The following is a 14053-nucleotide window of genomic DNA, read 5'->3' on the forward strand; positions in this document are numbered from 1 at the left end:
GATGAAGGAAGAAATTCAAACTGGCCTGGGTGCCCCCCCTAGAGAGCCAGAAGGCACACCCAATCCCAGATTATAAACAGGAATAATCACTGTTCTACAGACTGAATAGTCTAGTTTAGATCAGTGCTTCAGTGTGTAACGTTGGTGTTAAGGAGCCATACTTGTGCAAAGACAGACACCAGATGGCGCCATCACTTTTACCCTATAGCCTTCGTTGCATCCCGTTCAGATTGTCAGACTTGTAGCGCTGTGCCTGGATGTAACTGAAGACCACCGGCCATTTCATTGTTTTAGCTACAACTTTATTAAAGAAAATTAAACATCTTTTTAACTGTATATAAAAAGCCCCAGAGTGTTTTCTCTCCTGATGGCATCAAAAATAAACTGTAATGCCCATTAGAAGGGAGGAGTGAAGACCATGAGGTCACTCGGACAGACCGACTGGCGTATCCGGTCCTTCAGGTCCGGGGTGAAGAGCAGCAGGGCAGACGTCGCCGTCTGGACATAAAACAGACACGATGCTCAGCAATAAGGCAGTAAAAGGAACATTTCAGGAAATCATTCCATGTGGAATTAGAAGTGAATATTTAAAGGAAAAAAACCAACCTGTGGTGACTCGGGAATCAACACGGAGGAAACTGCAGGCAGTGCTGTGAGGACAGTGAGAAGGGAGAGTCAGATGTGAGTTTAAAATATACCATTCATTCCATCTGGCTGTTCAGATGAAGCTCCAGCGAGACATCAGCTCCTCAGATAAATTACCATCAGTTTGGTATAGAGCTATTTATATATAACAGCAGGAATCAGTGTCACGGTGTCATTACAGTTTAAGTGTGATTACACATCACGCATGTCTATTTGCACGCTAAGAAACGTAGCAACTTAAAATCCCTCCATGTTTGAAATTTTAAAATAACCTTAAATGTACAAATCCAACCCTCTGCAGTTTTAGCATACGTACATTATTTTTTGCTAAGCTACGAAACCCAGATACACAAAGTGCGTGTACCGGTACATGCGATCAAACGTACCCGTTTCTTGCTGAGTACACAAGTCCTGCGTTTCACCGCTGGGACTCTTCATTTCTACATCCACCGCCACGGGAGAGAGCGTCTCCTCGGAAACCATTTCAGTCAGTGACAGGCTGCACCTCTGCGACGGCTGGAAGTAACGTTCAATGTCCAAGCCAGGAATATCCTGCAATTACAGGACCAACTCGTTTACCGAATAGCAAGGATGGATCAGTTTTAGTTTTTTTATGTATTCAGTGAGATTTTAAAACACAGACATGTCTTTAGATAAGCCTTAACATAGTTGTACCTCCACATCTAGGGAGTCGGGCGTGGCACACACAGACTCCTGGACCCCCACAGAAGTAGAGACGGGCGGTTGAGTGGGAGTCACAAGGAGAGATGATGCAAAGCTCTGACGTAAGATCTCGGGGGCCTGGGAGACGGGAAGCATCTCGCAAGAAGGGGAATGGAGGCCAAAGCCGACGGCCTCAGCTTGCTCCTCCGCTATAAGCATGGGAGAGGGCCCATTCAATGCAGCAACTCTTTCTGACTGGCATTCAGGGCCTTCTTTGGGAAGGATACGTTGTGAACGCGCTTCCTTGACAGCCGGGGAACAAAGAGAGACATTCACAGCGTCCTTTCCGTGACATGACGACTGAGGAGTGGCGTGAAGAGACCCCCGGGTGTGGCCGAGGGTAAGACGGCGCTGGGACGGAGCGGCGGCGTGGACGGGGGTCTGTGCCGCTGCAAGGGATCGTCGTGTGACTCTCCTGGGCGAGGTCGGGGACAGCACGGAAGCAATCAGGCGGCTGGATCTTCTCAAAGGACCTACAGATGAAGGACGAACGACATTATCGTTCGTGCAAATAGGCACCCGGGAGAATCACCAATGACCGAGAAGTCTTTGGTGAGCACTTTGGTCCTCACCTGTCGGTTTGGCAGGGCTCTCCACCATGAAGAAGCCTCCATCAAAGACCACAGAGCCAGTTTGTTGGGATTCTGCTACAGGCGGGGCTTCCTGAGAGTTAGCGCCGGCGCCTACGTCGTCCCCGGCAACAGTCGCTGCTTTCTCTGCGGCCCGCTGTCTGGTTTTCACGGCTGCTTTCACAGCAGCCAGGCGGGACTTTGCCGCGGCTTTGGTTCCTGTCGTATTGGCCATCGCTATTGGTGGTTTCTGGGCAAGGACAATGGTTCAATGTCTTTGAATCAACATCAGGACTGTTTGTTAAACAGAGAAAAATCCACCCAATTTTTAAACACAGACGTTTTCTACATCAGTAGACACTAAAACAGATACGATCACACGGGTCCGTTCTACAATCGTTATCTGAGCATCTTCACCTTCGCCACCTTCTTCTGCCGTGGCGGCGGCTTGTACGCCTCGACCCAGTCTCGACTCTCCGCTTCTTCCAGAGCATCAAACTTCTTTTTGACGTCCTCGACCTGAAAGACGGTGAGATTAGGATACACATCCACCTCTTCAACGTTTTCCTTCTATCACTGTGAAACTCGCCTGGTAATAAACCATGTCCCAGAAGCCCTGCAAATCAGTGCAGGTCGTAATCTTCTCCCCTCGGCCCAGTTCGCAGTCGTCAACTAGTCCGCCGAACTGTTTAAAGCGCTCTTTCATCAACAACCTTGCCTGGCCAACTGCTGTTCGCATGCGATCTCTCACTAAACAGGTGTAAAAAGACAGATTTCGGGAATCATGTTATCTTCACCCAGTTCAGAACACCATCATTCAATATATCTGCAGTTATGTTGTGAAGGAAATAAGCTTACTCTCTTCTGGGATGGCCTCATCCTCCACTCGAGCCTCCCAGTGAACACGAAGCTTCGTCAGTCTGTCCGTTTCGTTGGCAATTTCTGATCTGAATGACACATAAAAACAGAGATTTAGAAAGTTTGGCGTACACGGACAGATGACCCAATGCATAAAAGGATTTGGCACCTGAAATATGGCACGTCGTGCTTTGATTCCAGGCGGCCAGCAGGTGTGGGAGGATCCAAAGTGGGAGACGGACGAAGAGAGCGACAGCTGGACTCCGCTTGCAACACGGGGAACGGAGGAAGACTGAAGCTGAGGCTAAAAGAGACGACGTGGACTGTGATAGAAGACTATTCATGTCTTAAGATAACAATAAAATAATCCGTATTGTTACTTTGGCATCTTAGTTCATATGAAGCAGTATTCAATATTTCCTTTATTTGAACTACCTTCACAATAAACACGAACATACAAGAGAGAAAAGAAACACACTTTGGCGAGAGGAAGGCGTCAGCTGAGCGAGGAGTGAGAGGCTCAAACTTAAAGGACAAGCCGTCGGGAGCCTGGAACACAAAACCATCCGGAGCAAAAGACTGGGCTGCCACAGGATCCACAGGGGCGACGGATTCAGCCCGAGCTCGGCCCACCAAGTCCTCTTCCCTGGAGCCGGGCGTTGGGCTGGGGGGGCAAGGCTTGTCCTCTGGGACCTGCATCTCAGGCGCTTGCTCAGACTTAAACGAGTTATGAACAGCAAACTAGTTAATTACTGTCAAAATGAAAAATATCTTTCTTTAAAAAGCTACAGATTTTTCTTTTTAACAGATACTGTGTAATTCTTACCCCAGGAGGCGCAGGCGGGGCAGTACTGCAGAGAGTTCCTGCATATAAGAAACAGAAGAACAGTCAGCGCCAGTAACATCTGCAGCTGTTCATGTCTTAAATATAAAACGGATCCTTTGAACCGTACCTTTAGATTTCCTTTCTCCCCCAGGTAGGACCGCAGCGTTTGCTTTGCTCCTCGTAATTCTAATATCTGGAGGGAAGAGGTATTTAAAAATCACCGCAGGTCATTTTCATAAAGCCTCTCTCTGGTCACATTTCCAGTTTTTTTTGTTTTTTTTTTTTACCTGCAGACTGCTTCGGTTGGTCTTTCACCACAGGAGCTGCTGTAACAGGAGGCCTGTTAGCTGATCTTGTTGCTAGAGCTCTTATGACAGGCTCCACTACAGAGCGATGGGATGACAGCAGGGTTAAAACAACACCGACGGAAGTACAACTTGTTTGATTTTACTCTCGTTTGTTACCTTTACAGACTTCAACACAGCTCCTGGCGGATCTTTGCGCAGCAACGGCTGAAAGAGAAAGGAGACATTAGATCTAGAAGAAATAAGGTAAAAAAAAAAAAAAACACCCAGCTTTATTTCATTTAAAATCAGAATAGTTATTGATCCCAGAGGGAAATTGCATTTGCAACAGTGATTCACTCAACAAAACTTATATTTCTCTGCAGTTTGGATTCCACATTTTCCCCGAAGCTCCCCTTCCCTTCCCTGATTTGTAACTTAAGGCAAGAGGCAGGGTACTCAAATGGATGCTTAATTAAATTCATTGAGATATTTACTTTATTCATCCCCAAGTAGGAAATTAGGACTTTAAAGAAGTTTAAATGTACCTTTCCTTGCCACAGTATTTGAATGCTGCACCTTCAGAGGCTGTAGAAATGTTGGCAAAAGAAAAGCGAAGGGGAAAAAAAAAGCTCCCGTTAGTTTTTATCATTGTTTAAGTTAACCTGAGAACTTTAGGAAAGACGTCAGACAAACATAGTACCTTCTGCATTTGCTGCAGCTGCTGCTGCTTCATCGAACGAGTGACTCTGGTACTCTGAGACGGAACACTGCTCACTTTAGTCTAAATGAAACGACGTCGGGGTTATTTAACTGGAGTAAATATTTACAGCAAAGAGTGTGAACTTGGATATTTGAGTTCCAGTCACCTCCTTGGTTCCGGCTGGGATCACAAACTGAGAGACTTCGTTAAATGTATCCTTTGGATGATAAATGCCAGTCTTAAAAACTCCTTTACGCTCCCTTTCTCGCTTTTCCTTCTCCTTCTCAAGAGCCTTACGTTCTTTCCAGCGTGCAAGCTGTTTCATCCTGTCTGCTCCAGCCACACCTGGGGAGAAACCAGGATGACATTGATAAATACGCATTTATTTTCTAAATAAATGTCTTTGGGCCTTGTAGGTGTGATGGAGAATTTAATCGTACTTTTAGCTACCACCGCGCTGTTCATTGTCTTTTCCTGAATGGTTGACATGTTGGGCTTCGAGACCGAAGCATCCAGAGAAGACATTTCCAGCTCTGGGAGCTTGTCAAGATGCCTGCGTGTATTCACAGCTCGCTCTCGGTTTTCTTTCTGGGACTGGGATCTCCTACGGGACATTTTTACTCTCAGCATCGACACACTGGTGTCCCGTTTGTGCAGATGAGCAAAATGAGACTCCATGTTTAGGTAATCTGCAGAGAACATAGAGAGATGCGTTACAGATGCTGCATGGATTAGATTAAAGGTCATCAGGTACATTATAATGTTGAAATACAAGGGATATATATATATATATATATATATATATATATATACACGAGAGGAATCAAGATGTTGTAATGGCAAATATTACTGTCATGGCTTTTAAATAGTAATGACAAAACGCAAATAGGGAAGAAAGCAAAGGTGATATGGACAGGTGCTAGTTAGGTAAAAAAACATAGTAGCACATCCATTTTAAAAAGGACTAATATTAAACTGGTCGACAAAAATCTAAGCTCTTTGAAGGAATTAAGAATATCTTTCTTTTTCATTCGACTCGTTATTTCCGTGAAGCTAGCTCAAAAGTACAAAGCGCAGCTAAGTCAGCTAAAGGTCCTTAGCAAGTAAGTGTTTGAAAACAGCCAAACGCAGCGTTAATATGCTAGCTAGCCCCAAACATGCTAATGTTCCTGATGTCACGAGCTAAAATAGCGGACAGCAAGTGAAGATTTGAAATATTTGCTTAAACAATGTAGTCAAAAATTAAATCTTACCTCCGCTTCTATCAGAATAAAATAAATCCTTTTCGTAAAACTAACTTACTACAAAACAACAAGCTCGTCTCAGAATACAACAATCATGGCGGGTTAGCGTTTTGAAATCTACCTACGACAACGCTGATTGGTTGAAACTTGGACAAGAACGATGAGCGCTGGTTGGTTCTTGTTCTTCTTCTGATTTATTTTCTGTCAGCTCAACTGACAATTTGCTCCCTGCACTCTCTATTTGTCTGGAGGTTAAAGTGCGACTGTGTGTTTTTTTTAATTACCCAATTTATTATAAACCTACAACGTTCTACTAGTGTCCTAATCAGTCTCACTTATTTAAAAAAATGTGGCACTTAAAATAAAGTAATGTTTCAACAAAAACAACTACGTACTTCTTAATTTATTTAAAGTTAGGACAGTTGTTTACAAAGCAAAATATTATTGACATAACATATATCGTTGGTTTTTTTTTACATGATCATCAAAACCTGGAGTAAACTGTTCTGTACATGTCAGTTTTAAATTAAATTGAGACAATGTCAAGATGTGTTCAAATCTAAAAATAAAAACCATATACAAACTGGAATTGGAAAGCAACCCGTTAACAAAGACCAACGCGTATGTACAAAGAAAGAAACGATAATAAAGTCCATGTACAGTAGAAATCTGGATGTACAACTTAATTAGAAAAGAAAGTTATAGTTTTTATAGGTTAAACTAAAAAAGAACTTAAGTCAGCTTTTTTCTTATTATTATTTTACAATACATTTATTGTATTACAATGCTGCCATGACACCCTGCAACAATGACACTTTTCAGTGTGGTGAAATAATTTCCTCCTGCTGCATCAGTCCAAGAAGAAAATGTTGTTGAACTGTGTGGCACAAAGCCTCTTAACCTCCTCTGTGGTGGAGAAATAAAAAAAAGAAAAGGTGATTAGACGTGAAGTAGAGATTAAACATCAAGGCAGCCGGTAAGGACACAGATTTAGACATCGTCACGTGGAGACATACCATTAACTTCAATCAGATTGGCGTTCTTCTGATTCAGGATCACATACAGCTCTCTCTGGTCTGACTTTTTGCCGACTACCCAGTAGTCCGTCATAGCTTTTACAATGATTTCTTCATCTTCATCTACCCTGTGAGACAAACAGAAAGTGCTGAGTAACATCAAATGAAGACAACACTATATTGAGAGCAGTTTCTTTGTATCTAAAGGCAAACATCAGTTTCAAAATAACTTCAGAATAAGATAGCAGTCTTCAAAGAAAGTAACTATCATCTGATATTCAGTGCAATAGCTGAGGAAGCCCCGCCAGTGAATGCTGGAGGAAAACAGTATACTTAAGAGACATTTAGCAGATAGTATGTGATAATATTACGCGTACATTCAGGACAGAGACACAACCGTGTTCATGATAAAACAAATAAACGACAGGAACATATGATGTGCTATCTGAAATGTACCTGGCGAAGTCACAGTTGATGTCTCCCAGGATCTTCATGAGGTCCGGGGGGACAGAGGTGAGGCAAACGCTTGCCGTTTTCCTCATATGTATGGTGCTCTTCTCCGCCAGGTTCATGTGGTTGAAGTAGATGAACTTAAACTGAGGCTCCTTCTCTGGCCTGAATTCACAGAGCAACTGAGATTAAACCCCAAACTTAAGAGCATCGTATGAATTCACTTTTTGCACAATGTAATCCTTTCAAAAACGTAAGACGAGGATACACTTATTACCATATAGCTCATCCGACAACAAGGATCGGATTACATCTCTGGAAGGGTCGGTGGATGAGTTCAAACAGACCGTGTAACTGACTGTTACATGTGCTGCGTCACATTATTTAGTTCGATAAGACAAAGCCGGACATGGACACCAAAGCCAGTTGAGGAATTTGGGACGGCATCATTTATTCAGTGGACTCTTCACGAGAGCGTTTTAAAAAAAGGAGCCCTTCAAATAGTCCGGAGCCTGAGAGTTCAGTCTTGGATTACAGGCGAGGAGGAATCTGAAGCTAAAATAATGGGGTTAAAGGAGAGCGGGCCAGGACGGCAGTCTTTAAACTCACTGCTTGAGTTACCTCACAATATCTAGTAGAGTCAAGAAAGGCAGTGTTAATGCAATGCATAGTCTGCAAGCTGACAACTAACAACAGGGCTTCTGTCAGTCACTGGGCCTAATTTCATTTATAAACTGAGTCTGAAACTGGGGAATATTTTGCATTTGTGAAAGTTCATTTTAATCATAATATTTCTCTTGGCTAACGGATTAATTGATTTAAGATATGGCTTGAACTATATGTGTGTAGTTTAATCATGACCGCTTCCATCTTTTCGCATTTAACGGCCGATTTTCTCTATTTAGCGGTTGATCAAGAAGTTAATCTTCACATGACAAGAAACGTTCACGAGGAGGCGGATTCCCAACTGACCCTGATATCCTGCGGTTAATGGTGAACTGTTCACATATATCAGATGCTAGCAAAGTGAGCTGGGGGCCCACTAAGCTGTCCAACTGTTCACAGAAGTCCCTTGTCAGCTCCACCGAAGCTGAAAAGAGACGGAGGAGAGAAGATAGTCAGCTATTATAGAGCACAGGCTGAATAGAAAGTAATGCTTCAGCTGCATATTAGCAGGAAGCGGGAAAAAGAACTAATTAAGCCGGGTAATTAAAAAAGGAAATCTAACGTGCAATGGGTGGGTCACTGTGGGCACACTCACCACTGATCATGAAACAAGCTGCAGCACTCATTGCCTAGAAAACAGGAGATGAGTTCAGGGTAAATTCAAACTCAAGGTCACACAGCTTAGAAATCACATTAACATGATGATGAGCTTGGTGGGATGTGCTTCATCGTTTTAAATTTGAGCCATCTAATCCTGAAGACCCACAGTTTGATAGAAAAGTGGAATATTTTATCCTAAATCTAATGTTCCTGAACAAATCCAGTGGCAGATTATAAGAAATACAACTTCTGCTTCTCTTTTTTAATACATTAAAAAACTCCTGTTCACAAATAAATGAAGGATTGAATTAAGCCTGTAGCCTGTCACAAAATTGCAAATCACACTTACTCTCCCTTACCTTATAAACAATCAGATGAAGCTCTTCGTAGCCGTCCTCCGCACTGACAAATATTTTGGGAAATCGTAATTTGGCTTCTGGGTCTTTAAGATTGGTTGGTCCTGTCAAAAACCTAGAGGATAGAAAATAGACACGAGTTAGTTCACACATTTACCAAAGTACTGGAATGTAAAGAATAGCATCTTCTTCTTCTGTCGTATGTCCACTTTATCTGAAACAAAATGTAATAACTGCTTTCCATCCACAGAGCTTAATGGAAATCCATGGTGCAAAGGTCAAAAAATAAATTACCATTAGTGTAGGAAACAACTTTTGCCATGCTACTGTAGCTTAGTTTGCTAAAGTTCTCTCGGGGTAGCTTCAGTATTATCACGTCAACACTGCTTTGAGTCTACTCCCAGCAGAGGAAGCCGTTACGCGGGCAGCATTATGGTATCAGAGACTTGCCTCCCATAGTGCAGCAGGTTCCCTGCTACCTCAGGCCTCAGAGGGGAGTCTCTGCCGGCCAGCTGAGGGCAAAAGAGAATGGGTTGGACAACATTCACAGCTCAGTTCAGGTGATTTGTAGGATCTGTCTATATCCTGAATACAAAGAAAATAAACATTAGCTCTATAAATGCACGGATGGTCATCTCATTAGAAAACACAAAGTGCAAAGGTTCACATTGAGCGTCTTTTCTCAACCGGACACAAACATCCACCGTTTCCTTCACTAAATCCCTGACATTACTCTCAGATTTAATCTGTTGGATTTTTCTGTCTCTTGTGCCCCCCCCCCCCCCCCCCACCGCCCCACTGCTCCTCACCTCTGGTTCAGAGTGTCTCGGAAACAAAGACGTTGTCAGGTACTTGTACAAGGTCCTCATGTCATCTTGTTCCAATCCACTCCTGTATCCAGGAGCACAAGGGCAAAAAATAAAATAAAATAGAATGTGGAGATGTGTTCTGTGTGTTCCAGTGAGCTACGTAATGTGCTGGGTTTTACAATATGGTGATGCTTGTCATGCAGTACAGCGTGATTTAGACAGCAGAAAGCGTGTCTCCGTTTGTCTACTGACAATTTATAATGAAAGATCACATTCCTCTCGGATCATCTCACGTAATCGTGTAATCTCTGTGATAACACAACAAGCCAGGAGGCAAATGACAGTTAGCCACAGAGAGGATTACAGGGCCCGTCTCTGGCTACCGTACCAGATGAGTTGGTCATTATACAGGAAGGCCGTGTATTTGATCAGACTGAGGCTCTCCTCCACTCTGTTGACGAAGGACTGGATCTTTAGGTAGGTCATCTTATCCAGAGGGAAGAAGCTGATGCCTCCAAACACATCCAGTAAATCACACGACTGCAAGTGGAGCGTCTGCAGATACTGGAAACCCAGAATGAAAACAAACAATCAAACAAAAACAAAAGACACGGGACACAGGAAAGAGAAATAAAAATCCTCTCTGAGTGTTGCTTAGCAGAAATGTATGCATCATCCTGAGACAGCAAGGCACTGAGAATCATGCCCCCCCCCCTCCTTTTTATCTACTACTTTGGGTTACACATTGAGGAGGGCAGCCTGTGTTTACTTAGGATACAAACATGTTTTATACTTTTATATAAAGGTGTGCAGATAGTTATCAAGTAAAGAAGCACGCCTTGAGAAAACAATTATTTTCAGGCTTCATGTAGGACCAAAGTCAAAAGTCTGGTTTCCAAATAAAGAGTTCTGGATTGATGCACCTTCTTATATTCAAATGATTCATACACAAACACACACACACACATGCACGCACACACACTAAATGAATGACTTCACTGTACGGAGTCTTTTACCCTGTAGAAGAACTTTTCAAGTTTCTGAATGAGCAGCTCAACGCCCCCAGCTTCCATCGCTCTTCCAAATGTGCCGTTGAAGAGCTTTAACACAAGGAGTATAATGACTGTAAACTGGCAGTTTCAAGCTGGCCAGGGGGGGGGGGGGGGGTCAACATATGGTGGGAGGGCTCCCACCCATTGGATACATACTCACCTTGTACATGCTGTAGCACTGCCTTACCACTGCACCATAAACAGTGTCCTACACACAAGATAAAGAGTAAACCAACAATATTCAGAGCTTAATAACTTAATAAGTATCGTGGAACACTCACGAGTATTTCCTCTTCCTGATACTCTATAGTTGAAGGTTTTCCGTCTTTGTTTGGCTTCTCGATCATGGGGTTACGGACCACCTAAGGAGCGAATCGGACATTTCAAACAGCAGCGGTAATGGATTTGATAGCGAGATATAGCAAAATTACATTCCCAAGAAGGTCAACACGGAGTAGACCAACAGATGAAATGCTGCGTAATACACACTTAAGCCAGTACCATGACTATCCAGAAGTTGTCCTCGGGCTCAAAGAAAAACTGCCGGTTCTTCTGTGTGTGCAGGGACTTTGCTGGTTTTGTTGGACAAAATGTCCTGATTGACAGAGGACACAGCGATGAAAACAGGAGACACAAACAAACACAAATATCAGCCCATTTCTTTGTGTTTTCCAAGGTAGTACATTTATATCAGTGTGTTTCTGGCGACATTGCAGCAACTAAGTTACCCATAAAAGACTAACATTTTATCTTTTAAGTTCAATGAAAATATTGATTCAATACACTTAATATAGCGTCCTATACTCTACCTGGTGAACTGCACAATGGCTTCACAAAGGCCTACATTCCGGATCTTCTCATTCTTCTCGACATCACTCGGGTGGTAAAACAAAATCTTTTTCTCTTCCTGAAAATAACATCTTAAATCATCCATACAATTACAAAATTAACACGTAGCGCTAAAAATAAAAACAGTAAAATATGACCTCATTTGCGAATCAATCTCACCTCTCCTTCACGGGGTCCAAATGAAGGGTTGTAAACGAAAAAATTGAGCAGAGTTGGTGTGTGTTGTTTCTCCTGAATTCCAGAAGCCATTCTGGGACTGGGAAGAGAGAAGAGGAGAGAAGGCTGTCAGAAACTGTTCAATGTTAGCCTAGTATTGTCAAAAACAAATGAGCTTTACCTAATCATTTGCATTAGTTTAACTTGTGTCTGGATTTCCTTTCCTCCAAAGGTAGTTTGGTTAGCATGCCGTGTCCCTGCAGAATGAAGACAAGTCCATCACATACCACAACAGCGGAGGAGTTCAAGTTCCTCGGGGTCTTGTTCACGAGTGAGGGAAGGAAGGAACTGGAGATCGACAGACGGGATCGGAGCAGCGTCTGCAGCAATCTCTGGACAGATCCGTCACGGTGAAGAGGGAGCTGAGCCGAAAGGCAAAGCTCTCCATTTACCGGTCGATCTCCGTTCCTACCCTCACCTATGGTCACGAGCTTTGGGTAGAACAAGGTCGCGTGTACAAGCGGCCGAAATGAGCTTCCTCCGTAGGGTGGCTGGGCTCTCTCTTAGAGATGGGGTGAGAAAGCTCGGTTATCCGGGAGGAGCTCGGAGTAGAGCCGCTGCTCCTCCGCGCCGAGAGGAGCCAGACGAGGTGGCTCGGGCATCTATTCGGGATGCCTCCTGGACGCCTCCCTGGAGAGGTGTTCAGGGCACGTCCCACCGGTAGGAGAACACAGGGAAGACCCAGGACACGCTGGAGAGACTATGTCTCTCGGCTGGCCTGGGAACGCCTCGGGGTCCCCCCGGAAGAGCTAGAAGAAGTGGCCGGGGAGAAGGAAGTCTGGGTTTCCCTGCTTAGGCTGCTGGTCATTCTATCCGTGTATTTATTTGTTAAACTTAGTTTTAGAGGTCCCATATTATAAAAAACGTACTTATCCCATGTTTCTACGCTACTGTTATGGTGGGTTTGGGTTATTATCAACCCAAAAACAGTTCCATAGTTTCCAACATTTCCTGAAAATTTCACCGAGATCCGTCCAGAATCTTTTGAGACAGACAAACAAACAAACACCGGCGATTACATAATAATAATTAAAAAAAAACATTGAATAATGGCAAGCAACAATCTCTGTTCTTCTGTTTAAATTATAGAGAATATTTTTTATTTCCTTATAAATCCATGCAGCGAGTTTGCATTGGATGCAAATAAACTGAACTCTAAACTATTATTATTATAAACACTATTATTATGGAATAACATATTGGAGGCACTGATTACTGAACGAATTAGTACAAAGACAAACAAATGTATTAATGTATTTATTGCACCGTGGTACAACTAATTCAGATTTGCAGTGCTTCTAAGTGAGTTTAAGTGAACTAAAAGTAAAACGATCGTTTCTGAGCGGTGAAGTCTGCGAGCTGAGCAAAAACTAGCTAACGAAGCTGTTTTTGTAAAGTGCAACTCTATGAATTAAGCAAAGAGAGCGATGCTTCACGCTCTGTACATAAATGCACTTACGTAATTACATTCTTTACCTTTTATCAAGAAGACAACTCGCCGGCATTCAGCGAGTCTGCGCGGCTAGCGTGCTAACTGGCTCTGTTAGCATAATAGTTCTGTTGTTTTCAGATTCAGGCTGACAAAAAATACGAATCAGATCGACAGAAACGGAAATGCTCACCTTACAGAACATGGATCCAAAACGGCCATGGGTTGCGCACATACAATACCCAATATGAGGTAATTAGATCAATGACATAAGATGCCGCATTACTTTACATACTTTACTTCCTGTTTTTGACAGCGCGGTGTCACAATCTTAAAAGTTCGGGTGAAATCAATTTGGAGAAAGTTCCTAGTCCTAATATGGAGCATGAAGCGTTTATTAAGGAATGTGCAACAAACTGATTGGTTGCGGAAATATTGTTGCAACAATATTCGGTTTAAACGGAATTTAATTGTGATTGTCAGTCGGGTTTTATGAGATACTCTTGTTTTCTGGGGTTAACATCCTTGTTGTAAAATGTGGATAATGGTGACACTGCTCATTTGAATCAAGAACATTTGCCCAAGCTCAAAATGGCCAAGCACCTTTTTGTAATTTGTAATTGAATAGCTTTTCTACATGATTTATGGGATTTAAATGTCTCTTGGTTTATGCTGCATTCAAATTGAATTATTACAGTGTACTGACACATAATCTTTGCACATAAATCAGTTTTATTCTGAAATATTATATGTGAAAT

The 14053-nt window shown here is 42.9% G+C and overlaps 2 protein-coding genes across 2 annotated transcripts; both read right to left on the minus strand.

The window, feature by feature from the left end:
* Positions 1-396: 396 nt before the first annotated feature.
* On the minus strand, positions 397-5286 carry dlgap5 (discs, large (Drosophila) homolog-associated protein 5). Its single transcript, XM_068754888.1, has 17 exons — positions 5049-5286; positions 4775-4953; positions 4609-4689; positions 4454-4493; positions 3909-4004; positions 3749-3814; positions 3622-3659; positions 3274-3506; positions 2965-3099; positions 2796-2884; positions 2527-2687; positions 2355-2456; positions 1941-2187; positions 1321-1841; positions 1032-1197; positions 603-650; positions 397-521 (listed from the first exon to the last, which is right to left on the minus strand). Exons 1-17 carry the CDS (start codon positions 5284-5286, stop codon positions 397-399), a joined length of 2565 nt encoding a protein of 854 aa, XP_068610989.1.
* A 962-nt stretch (positions 5287-6248) lies between these two features.
* On the minus strand, positions 6249-13601 carry ccz1 (CCZ1 homolog, vacuolar protein trafficking and biogenesis associated). Its single transcript, XM_068754593.1, has 17 exons — positions 13489-13601; positions 11988-12063; positions 11810-11906; positions 11611-11708; positions 11303-11396; positions 11083-11163; positions 10962-11009; positions 10766-10849; positions 10138-10313; positions 9750-9831; positions 9391-9452; positions 8944-9055; positions 8580-8613; positions 8291-8408; positions 7325-7483; positions 6869-6996; positions 6249-6758 (listed from the first exon to the last, which is right to left on the minus strand). Exons 2-17 carry the CDS (start codon positions 11999-12001, stop codon positions 6703-6705), a joined length of 1443 nt encoding a protein of 480 aa, XP_068610694.1. The 5' UTR covers positions 12002-12063; positions 13489-13601; the 3' UTR covers positions 6249-6702.
* Positions 13602-14053: the final 452 nt, after the last annotated feature.

The sequence above is a fragment of the Brachionichthys hirsutus genome, chromosome 21 (assembly GCF_040956055.1).
Source record: "Brachionichthys hirsutus isolate HB-005 chromosome 21, CSIRO-AGI_Bhir_v1, whole genome shotgun sequence".
Classification (NCBI taxonomy): Eukaryota; Metazoa; Chordata; class Actinopteri; order Lophiiformes; family Brachionichthyidae; genus Brachionichthys; species Brachionichthys hirsutus.